At 34.1% G+C, this 11015-nt stretch overlaps 2 protein-coding genes across 3 annotated transcripts; both read left to right on the forward strand.

Moving 5' to 3' along the window:
• Positions 1–2262: 2262 nt before the first annotated feature.
• On the forward strand, positions 2263–4371 carry LOC132180375 (bidirectional sugar transporter SWEET4-like). Its single transcript, XM_059593173.1, has 6 exons — positions 2263–2317; positions 2694–2730; positions 3324–3546; positions 3663–3824; positions 3930–4049; positions 4143–4371. Exons 1-6 carry the CDS (start codon positions 2275–2277, stop codon positions 4284–4286), a joined length of 729 nt encoding a protein of 242 aa, XP_059449156.1. The 5' UTR covers positions 2263–2274; the 3' UTR covers positions 4287–4371.
• A 1679-nt stretch (positions 4372–6050) lies between these two features.
• LOC132180376 (peptidyl-prolyl cis-trans isomerase CYP38, chloroplastic) lies at positions 6051–10486 on the forward strand. Of its 2 annotated transcripts, none has more exons than XM_059593174.1 (7): positions 6051–6363; positions 6611–6907; positions 7011–7210; positions 8366–8601; positions 8996–9138; positions 9851–9922; positions 10023–10486. In XM_059593174.1, the coding sequence occupies exons 1-7, from the start codon at positions 6220–6222 to the stop codon at positions 10248–10250; spliced, it is 1320 nt and encodes a 439-aa protein (XP_059449157.1). In that variant the 5' UTR covers positions 6051–6219; the 3' UTR covers positions 10251–10486. The 2 variants fall into 2 exon arrangements, with proteins under 2 accessions (XP_059449157.1, XP_059449158.1); XM_059593175.1 differs by having other exon boundaries at positions 6052–6363; positions 6614–6907.
• Positions 10487–11015: the final 529 nt, after the last annotated feature.

Genomic DNA, 11015 nt, shown 5'->3' on the forward strand with positions numbered 1-11015 from the left:
AATTATTCTAAAAGTTTAAGTCAGATAAAAAAAAATTTAATTATTTAATTAATGTGCTAAAAAAAAAAAATTGTTTTAAGAAAACAAAGACACTTAAAAGGAATAAATTACGCATGAAAGAAAACAAATGAAAGAAAACAAAAAGAAATTGCAACCTACTATAAATATTAGAAGTCTATATATGGACCAGAATCCCAAAAAAAAAACTTTTCCAATAAATCATTTAAAGCTTGATGGGCATTTACCTGGCCTTTTTGGTGGTATACCTTGTTGTTACCATATATTTTCTAAAGCCCTTAAAGTTTGTAAGTTTTCAGTTTTCACTCCTCAGTCTACTACGACTCTGGGTCTGTTTGAAATTGCGGTTTTAATAAGTGAGATTTTAAAAATTGCGTTTTTAAAATTACAAAGGCGTTGGGTAAAACATGTTAAAAATTACTTTTTTTTTTTTTTTATCAAATATTTGTTACGCGAAATCGTGATTTTGGTTTAAATTCGCGCTTTTTCAAATAATTACCCCTAGCCTGCTTATAAAAATCGTAAATTTTTTTTCCTATTTTAAATTAAGTGTTTTTTAAATCACAATACTAAACACCTTACGTTTTGCGATATCTTTTAAAAACACAGATTATTATTGTGAAATCACAATCCCAAACGCACCTTTACATGATATAATTTTCAAAAATAAAAAGTTTTCCTTCAAAATATTTAATTTATTAAATTAACACGTCTTCAAAATATATATAATTCTCATATGTATTCTTAATTGCTCAATCATAATTATTTTGTAAAAGTAGTTATGGGTTAGAATATATGGAAAATATATAATATTTTTCGCATATTTTATATTTTGTTAATATTGAAATATTCTCTATTTACATATTAAGTGTAATTAAACATTGAGATTGTAATCAAATTAATGGGATTTGATTACTATTTACTCATTACCCTATAAACTAATACGAACATTTGTATTATAAAGGTCAAGTTAATGAGTATAATGTAATCCTTAGGGCTATTCAGAGTAATGAACTGATCATCAAACCACCAATATTATTTCAATATCAACTGATCAATATGCATATATATATATATATATATTCTAACTTTATGAATGATGTCATTATGTCAATAATTATGATTTTTAAGAAATTCCGCCTGAAACAATACTCTAATTTTTTTTGTTTTTTTACTAGTGATGGTTGTTGGCCCATTGAGGTTTTACTCTATAATTAATGAAAAAATAGATGATAAAAAAAAAAAAAAAATCTTTCAAATTAAGTTCAGGATATATTCTTCCAACCCCGTCTATTAATATGTGATTTTCATATGTATTTTTAATAATATTATAAGATATATTTTAGTAAAATAGATTAGATAGGAGAGATTTACTCGAATTGAATTTGAAAGACAATTTTATTAAAAAAAAAAAAAAAACTGTTCGTTAAACCATCCAAACCCAATAATTAAGGACATAATAAAAAATTTATCCAATTAAAAACACACACACACACACACAAAATCTGGTTATCGTATAATTAAATTTTGAATTTGAGATGGCAAGAAATATCCCACATTACTCGATCGACCAACAGAATCGGGATAAAAGGGCGGGTGACCGTGTTGAATACGTTGACAAGAGTATTCCACGTCTTTTGCAGGGAGCCAGGGAAGGGTAGTTTTCGTGATTAAGTTGAAATACAACGCCAATTTCAGAAGGCCACGTAACCACCCGAAGTCTTCCACGTCTTTTGCAATTTGCAGTGAGGGGTAGTTTTCGTGATCACCAATTTCAGAAGGCCACGTAACCACCCGAATCGGTGCCGCACACACGGGTCTCCGCATACCATGCATGCAGTACTACATTGAGTCTGTTACCGGAAGGAGAGATTCTCGGGATTGAAGTATTGGAGACCTGGCAGGAGACGAAATCCGATTCGTTCAAACTCGCCGAATCTAATTCCCACATATTTAATGTGTCCGATTAATGTTACCAAAACTACAAAAATTTCGAAAATCCAAGCCGCGAGAGAGAATTAATTTTCTTGTGGAAAAAGAAAAACCCTAAAAAAAAAAGAAAGAGATATTAAGAGGGGTAAACTTATCTGGGTTGGATAAGTTTAGTCCAAATCAAGCTCTTTAAACTAGCGCAGGTGTATATAAACCGTCTATTCGTGATCCGAAGATCACAACAACTCTCTCTCTCTCTCTCTCTTTCTCTCGCTCTCGCTCTGAGACTCGTCTCCTTGTTTCTGTGCATTTAAGGCTTCAAAGATGGTGTCCGCTGAAGCTGCTAGAAACGTGGTCGGGGTAATCGGTGTGTGCTACGAAACCCTAGTATTATGGCCTGTCGTTTTGGTTGTGTTTTACTCCGTTTTGACTGAAAAGACTGTGCTTGGGTTTTCTTCTTCTTTTTCTCAGACGATCAGTCTCTTTGTGTGTGTTTTATTTTATTTTATTTAAAAAATCTTGATATATTGAGGTGATTTTTCTTCGAGTAATATTCTGTTAGTGTTATTCATACACAAATCTGCTGGGAATTCTCGTATATAAGAGAGACTGATATTGTATAGTGGTTTAGTACTTCGCATATAATTCGATTCTTTTTTTGTTATTTGGATTCTTTCATGGAGATTTATTACGATAGTTGTGTGTGCTAATTTAGCGTCGTTTTGTTCTTAATCTCCTCGCAGGGAATGTGATCTCCTTTGGGCTTTTCCTCTCGCCAGTGTAACCTCTCTCTCTCTCTCTCTCTCTCTCTCTCTATAACACACACACACACATATATATATATATATATATAAGTAGAAATATATATATATATGGGATTGTGATAAATGATAACAGCATAAATAGTATGTGGCCTTGCACATTTAATTTGTTGCTCATATTTGGTCGCAAGAAAATCTTTGGTTTGGTTTCCTGATCAAGGGGTTGCCTTTTATTGATTCTAAGAATTTTTTTTTTAAAAAAAAAAAATTTAGTTTTACAGCTTTGGAAGTTATTAATTATTTACTTTTAACTATATTCAAATCCATCCTTTTAGTGAAATAATCTTAGATAATTATATTAGATGATTATATCAATGAATCAATGATATTTAAACTAAAACTAAGAGTATGATTTATGTAAATTGATTTCATGTTTTATTATTCCTCAACGGGAAAAATATTTGGTCATGAAATAGATCAGATTAAGTCGAACAGAATTGATTGGTTGGAAGAGTTGATAACTTGATTTTTTTTCTCATGAATACATGATATCATATGCATATATGAATCCTATAGATCGACATATTGAAAATTTTGAAAAATTTGTGACAGGCCAACATTTTATAAAATCTTTAAGAACAAGGCAGTGGAGGATTTCTCGCCGGATCCCTATATTGCAACGGTTCTGAACTGCATGTTCTGGGTATTCTATGGCATGCCTTTTGTTCACCCAGACAGCATTCTTGTGGTGACCATCAATAGTGTTGGGCTAGTGTTGGAGCTGATCTATTTAGCCATATACTATACCTATGCTTCCAAACACAGGAATGGACGGGTAATTAATTAAGTTTAATTTGCTCTTCAACTCTTGCTTAACCTATATATAATGCAATGCATTAATAGTTTAAGAAAGATTTTGTGATTGTGTTTAATTTTGTTAATATTTTACAGAAGAAGGTACTCATTGGGCTTGCCGGTGAAGTGATTTTCGTGGCCATCATTGTTGCGATAACAATGTTGACACTACACACTCACACTAAAAGATCTTTGATGGTTGGAGTCATCTGCGATATCTTCAACATTATGATGTACTGTTCTCCTCTTACGATCATGGTAAGTTGAACCACATGATTTTAATATAATTAATTTCTTCAACTTAATTTTAATTAACACGAGTATATATCTTGGGTGTCTTTTTCTTTGTATTGATTTTGACAGAAAAAAGTCATCACAACCAAGAGTGTGAAATACATGCCATTTTATCTCTCATTGACCAACTTCCTCAATGGCTGCATCTGGACTGCTTATGCCCTCATCAAGTTTGACGTCTACATCCTGGTAATGGCTTGCTGGGTGTTTGAAACATTTCGTTTTTTCTTGTTTATACGTTCAATTAGGAATTAATTTAATTAACCGGCCGTATTCTTGCAGGTGAGCAACGGCATTGGTGCAGTCTCCGGTCTAGTCCAACTCATACTATATGGAATTTACTACCGTACGACTCCAAAAGACGATGATGTGAAGGCGTCTGAGGTGCAGATGTCAGGCACAAATGCAGCTTCTAGTAGAGTCTGATAACACACACATGCATGCACCCTACCAGCGCCGGGTTGCTCTTAATTAGGATTTCTTTTAATTTTCTTTTTTAGTCGCTAAACAATTTTGCTTTAATCATTTTGATGCCAAATTCTGGATTTTATTTTGAAGTACTCGTGGATCTTGTAAATAGAGTATTAATTACTAGGTCCCTGTAGACTGCAACATTAGTCATTAGATACTCTTCTCTTGGATTATTATTTGCCAGCATTAATAATTCTATTGAGACGTGCAATTAATTTCACAGTTGTTTTTTAAGCGTTATATATTAAACACGATATTCATTCATCATTTTCTTTTCTTCTCTTCTATTTTTTATTTTTTATTTTTTTTTATTTTTTTCTTTTACATGTCCGCACAAGAAGGGGAATGGCCTCCGCTTCATTAGACGTGGTCTCAGCCGATTAAACTAACTCTTAGAAACTTTTTTTTTTTTTTTTTTTTTGTTATTTGGAATTAGCCCTTAGCTTCTCTCAAAAGTTAAAGTCCCCTGCATTATTGTTGGTGGACTAAAACCCACGAGCACTTGAGACCCTATCAGATTGTGTACCTATTGATTCATCACTTGAATGAAAGACCATCACCTTATGAGAGTTTTTGGGGTTGAAGCTTATGCTTGCTTAAACATATGTTCTTGGTTAATGTGTTTTGGGGAGTGTTTTATTTTTTTGTGTGTTTTTTTTAAGTACTGTGATGTGACATAATTATAAACATGAAAATTAATTGTCTTCATAATTATTTGTTAACGTATTTTATGTTGAGAATAGAAAACAAAAGAATGTTTCCAAAAAAAAAAAAAAAAAAGCAAAAGAAAAACAAAATCATTAAAAAATATGTTCTCTCCTATCCTTGACTTTATAGCACGACCCTTTAATTAAGGGTGGCAATTTATGTTTTTATGTTGGGTTTTGATTACTACCTTTTATAAACTCTTTGCAATATAAAGCAACCTGAAAAAAAAAAAAAATTAATTAATTAAATTAAATTAAATTAAATTTTTTTAAAAAAAGAAGAAAAATCTGTTTGCAAATAGTTAGTTTACTGAGGCCCTTGACCGCTCTACATTGAGGCCGGCCCCGTACCACTTGCCAAACAATATCTGATAACACGTCGCTGATTCACTGAGGCCCATGACTTTATTTTAAATATATTTTCTAAAATAAAGAGTTACACCCTATCTATTTGTTTCTCAATCTCAATTTCAATGAATATCAAAAACCAATTAAAGCATAAATAGGTGAAAAAAATGCTCCGTTGGTCTTAAGTTTTCACTTTTATTAAATCATTTTTACTTTTATCAAATCACTCTCGCTTCCTTTTACAGGGTGGCCGTCTGGCCGCTCCATCTCACAAATAAGAGAGCCATTTTTTACGATATAAGGTGGCCGACCACCCGTCCCACAACAAAATCTTTATTTATTATTATTTTTTTTGTTACTGGCTTGTATAACTTTTGGAGTTGGAGTTTTCGTGTCAATGACATGGCAGTCCAATATCTTTCTTATTGAAAAATATTATGGGTCATTATTTATTTATTTATTTATTTTATTTGATCTATTTTATTTTATAAATTAATTATTAAATTCGTAAATTTATATAAATTTTACGTAAGTTAATGATATAGCTCACAAAGAAAAGTAATAATAAATCTGACTAGAGGGTAATTCCGTGGAAAATAAACAAGACGCCATTCAAACAACAAAAACGAAAACGAGAATATATAATCTAAGAAATGCTAGATCTTATCCAAAGCGTGAGGATGGCGGCCCTTTCACACCCATCTCTTACAATATAACATCCCCAACTGACCGAAAACCTTATCTACTGCTATCCTCTCTCTCAAAAAAACAAATATTCATCAGTTTTTTTTCCTGATGTTATTTGTCTTCTGATAATACAAGTCCAACTTTCCATGGCCGCCATTATCTTCACTCCAAAGATACCCACCACCAACCATATTCGCTTCCCATTTTCCCAAACCAATTTTTGTCCTCGCCGATTTGGACCCCGATGTTATGCTCAAAATCCTCATCAGCCCCACCTCCAAACTAGACAGGTATGGTTTTTGGATCTTATTTTGTTCGTTTATTCATATTGTTGGTGAATTTTTTTGTACCACAATATGTGTTTGAGATTTGGTTCAGTCTAATTCCATGTGTTATTGGAACTCTTAAGTGGGTCAATTTACTATGATTTTATGTCGTACTGAATGTTTGACAAAAATCAAAACTTTGTACAAAATTGAAGAGCTTTTTCTAGAGATTGGTGTTTGAAAAGGGCTTATTTTTTGTCATTTCACTTAGCAGAAAGAGAGGTCGTTTTCCTTGAAGGAGTGTGCAATTTCAGTAGCTTTGGCAGTTGGGTTGATAACTGGAGTTCCTGCATTGGATTGGTCTGCAAATGCCAATGCAGCAACTAGTCCAGCTTTGCCTGATCTGTCTGTGTTGATATCTGGACCGCCAATCAAGGACCCGGGAGCGTTGTTGAGATATGCGCTGCCTATTAACAATAAAGCTATCAGGGAAGTACAAAAACCACTCGAAGACATCACTGACAGTCTCAAGGTTGCTGGAGTTAAGGCACTCGATTCGGTTGAGAGGGTAATGTTTAAAATCCTTTTTTTTTTTCGCGGTATCCATTTTTGGCTTGAGAAAACCATGAGTAGAAATCAATTGACGCTTAAATCTGCATGAAAAAATGTAGAATGTGAGGCAGGCATCTCGGACCCTCAAGCAGGGGAAAACTTTAATTATATCAGGGTTAGCTGAATCAAAGAAGGACCATGGAGTAGAACTGCTAGACAAGCTGGAAGTGGGAATGGATGAGCTCCAACGAATTGTGGAGGATAGGAATAGAGATGCAGTAGCACCAAAGCAGAAGGAGCTACTTCAATATATTGGAGGGTGAGTATTGTAGAAACACTAATTTTTTTTTTTTTAAAAAAAAACAATCTTTAAACCTCACAAAGATCCATATGTCACACTAAAACTCAAAAGAAGAACTCGAATGGGCATAGAATAGCCTTGTGTTTTAAGTGGTATTTTTGAATGTGAAGCTGTGTCAAGATGGTAGACACAAGAAAGTGGTAGTTGAATCAGTTATAGTTTTTAGCATTACTTGAAATTTTTGATCTGTGTGAGTTAAGTTAGGATGTATGAATTTCATTTAAGTGTCACTCTGACAATGCAAAATTGACCTTTGGTTGTTACTTTATGTTGCTAGATATGATAGAAAGATGTTTTGGGGAAGTACTGCATGTTGGTAGCCTAATATATTTTTAAGACCTGCCATTAAGTTTTTTTATGTTCAGAAAGTGCCTCATTTGACGTTCTCCAATAATATTTGGTTTATTCAGTCTCAAATGAGTTGCACGGATACTGGTTTATTTTAAGACTTGGAGAAGTGTGTGTTAGAGATTTTACTTCTGATAACTGTAATTACTAATGAAACGGACATTGGAAGATGATTTGTTGACTGAGAGCTGGTCTGGTCTGCTTGATTTATGTACAAAGAGTAACATAACCTATTATTTAATGTTGGGCTGTAGTTCGTACTATGGCTTGGTGGTGATGCTTAACGGCTCTAACTATCTCCATTGTTCACGTGTTAGGCTAGATTTGTATGCAACTGGATTTTGATGCAGTTTTCTCTTAAGAAGTGGCATCATAATTCATTTATTTGATATTCTTACCACTGATTGATCATCCCTCATCTCCTAAAAAGAACTTTTTATTTTCACACTTTGAATCTTTTAATTTGTCAACTATAGCCTATAGGACATCCATTATTTTTTCCCTTCAATTTGCTCAAAGTTCAGCTCACCTGGTTTTGTCGTGTTTCCAAGATTGAAAGTGCAATTAGTGACTTATGGAGATTGCTCCCTAATCCTGTTAAGGAATGATTACGACTTCATGCGTCTACAAGAATTGAGTCCTAATATCTTGCATAAAAATGGGGAAGGACTTGTATAAGTTAATCCTTTTAGATAAACTCCTTCTCATATATACCCTTGTCATTGACTGCAGCTGAGATCTTCCTGGGGCATTGGGTTTCTGCAGTGTTGAAGAGGATATGGTGGATGGCTTTCCATATGAAGTGCCTGAAGAGTACCGAAGTATGCCTCTATTGAAGGGGAGAGCAACTGTAGAGATGAAGGTCAAGGTCAAGGACAACCCTAACCTAGATGAGTGTGTCTTCCGTATAGTTCTAGATGGTTATAATGCGCCTGTAACAGCTGGGAATTTTGTAGACTTGGTGGAAAGACACTTCTATGATGGCATGGAAATCCAGAGAGGTAATGCATCTCAAATTAAATGCATATGATTATTGCTTGTTCATAAAAGAATACGTCAAGTTTTCCTGCTACCTTGGGACAGGAAGTTTTGTGGTTCAACTGCCATGATCACCATCATCAACTTAATTTTTTTCTATCCTGTTTGTGTCATTTCAAACACAATAAGTTGGACATTATATTCTGACAGCTAGCAAAAGATCTTACTGTAACATCATATGTGAACCTAAAGTATATATTCAAGATTCACTCATGGTCTTTTTTTGCCATCTTTTGCTATTTATACTGCAACCTATAGTCTACCCAAACACTTCTAACTGTTAATCATGTTATAGATACAAATTTAGATTTACTTATGCCTTAACAAAGCTTAGAAGTTGCCTTGGATTTGCTGCAGCCGATGGCTTTGTTGTTCAAACTGGGGACCCTGAAGGTCCTGCAGAGGGATTCATTGATCCAAGTACAGAGAAAACCAGGACAGTACCATTAGAAATCATGGTGGAAGGGGAGAATGCACCTGTTTATGGAGCAACTTTGGAAGTAAGTTTGTCAAACTGTCTGGTTGTCATTCTGTTTATAGTTACACATATGAGATGAAACAAGAAATCATAGGTAATAATGAATTTAAAACTAATAAGAGTCGTCAAATGAGAAGATAACACCTCAATATTTCCCATTTCTGTTATAGTGTGTATTACAGAAAAAAATTTCTTGAAAATTTTTGATCAACTCTTTTAAATGAGAGACACAACCTTGTCATTCATTGTTTAGATATTGAGAAACTTGATTAACTTGTCTTCCCTTGTTTGATACAATTTAAATTACTTGATTACTTTAGTATTCTTTGAATTTTGTGAAGTCATTTTATAGATTACGGTACAAATATCCATGTATTCATTCAACCTTGATTATGTCCCTCCTTTTGTAAACTGGTTTTGCTAAAGTCAGTACATGAGCTTCTAAACAAGGGTGCATTAAAGTGGTTGGAGGTATATGAGGATTAACTCAGGTTGAATGTGGTGGCTGTTGATTTGTCCACCTTGAGACAGAGTCAATCTCAGCATGACCGTCATTCTTGGGTTAAAGGGGCCTCTCATCCACCATGGCTGGGTAGCTATATAAATAAACATTATCAAATTGAAGTCTTCTTCTTAGTTATTCCCTCCCTGTGATCAGTTACTTAAAATCATGCTTCTGTCTGCCAGATGTTAATAGTTTGTTGGTCCCAGTTGTAACATGTGTGTTTGGACAGGATATTGGTCTGTACAAGGCTCAAACAAAGCTTCCATTTAATGCGTTTGGAACGATGGCCATGGCCAGAGATGTGAGCATTTGGACTTCAACAATGCCGTTCCCTACAATATGCAGTGCTTTTGGTAATCCGAAGGCTAACCAGATTGTGTTTTTTCTTGTTTTCATTACAGGAATTTGATAACAATTCTGGGTCCAGCCAAGTATTTTGGCTACTGAAAGAAAGTGAATTAACTCCCAGTAATGCGAACATATTGGATGGTCGGTATGCAGTGTTTGGTTATGTGACAGAAAATGAGGATTTTTTGGCAGATCTCAAGGTCGGTGATGTCATAGAGTCCATTCAAGTTGTCGCTGGCTTGGATAATCTAGCCAATCCAAGCTACAAAATTGCTGGGTAGTTACCTTAACATATTTTTAGTGTTAAATACTGGATATGAGAGTTTATTGATTCCATTAAATTTGTTAATGGAGATAATAATTTATGGGGTTCCATTTTTAAGTTCGTATTTTTCCTTCAAGGATTCAGTAATTGATAGTTTGGGAGAATTTTAGCATCTAAATTGAAAAGGTGTTCTTGTAAGACTACTGATGCCAAGATCAGATTCATTTCATATTACATGCATTCTTATATTCACATGTTTATTGATAGGATGTAATCTCATCAAAGATATATTCCTCAGTAACATTAGTCATACAATTTTCTTCTTAAGAAAACCCTAGACGAAAGGTCATGTTTATTAACTACAAATATGTACCTTGAGAACTGTGATGAAATGGGGGAAGCTATCTGGGGCATTGCTGGACTTGGTTTGGCGAGCTCTATTGGTGCAATATTCGTAGTTGGAGCACTTGATGCTCGAGTACTTTAGAAGGCAAATTATTGTTTAGGGTGATTCTCAAGTTGTTGTTTCTACTTTTCTTAACCCGGATCTCCCATTGAATTGGCAAATTGGATTCATTAATCCCTGAAGTTTGTGGGCTTTTGAATCTCATTCCAATATAGTAATTTCATAAAATTCATTGCAGTGCATCGCTCACAATTTCACTAGATGGATCGCCCTCCACTGGTCTAAGTGGAAGCATTCTTATTTCATCCCTTTCCGCTTCTTATTCCTTCCCTTCAGTTTAGTTCTTTGTTTTCTTGTTGTGTGGTTGTTTGTATT

This window comes from Corylus avellana, chromosome ca5 (assembly GCF_901000735.1).
Source record: "Corylus avellana chromosome ca5, CavTom2PMs-1.0".
Lineage (NCBI taxonomy): Eukaryota > Viridiplantae > Streptophyta > Magnoliopsida > Fagales > Betulaceae > Corylus > Corylus avellana.

Bases quoted from the DNA above. Each gene is read 5' to 3' on its own strand.
- LOC132180375 (XM_059593173.1), top strand. From the start codon at position 2,275: ATGGTGTCCGCTGAAGCTGCTAGAAACGTGGTCGGGGTAATCG. The intron at 2,731-3,323 runs GTAACCTCTCTC...AATTTGTGACAG, and splicing joins GGGCTTTTCCTCTCGCCAGT to GCCAACATTTTATAAAATCT. The intron at 3,825-3,929 runs GTAAGTTGAACC...TGATTTTGACAG, and splicing joins GTTCTCCTCTTACGATCATG to AAAAAAGTCATCACAACCAA.
- LOC132180376 (XM_059593174.1), top strand. From the start codon at position 6,220: ATGGCCGCCATTATCTTCACTCCAAAGATACCCACCACCAACCATATT. The intron at 6,908-7,010 runs GTAATGTTTAAA...GAAAAAATGTAG, and splicing joins CACTCGATTCGGTTGAGAGG to AATGTGAGGCAGGCATCTCG. The intron at 8,602-8,995 runs GTAATGCATCTC...GATTTGCTGCAG, and splicing joins TGGCATGGAAATCCAGAGAG to CCGATGGCTTTGTTGTTCAA.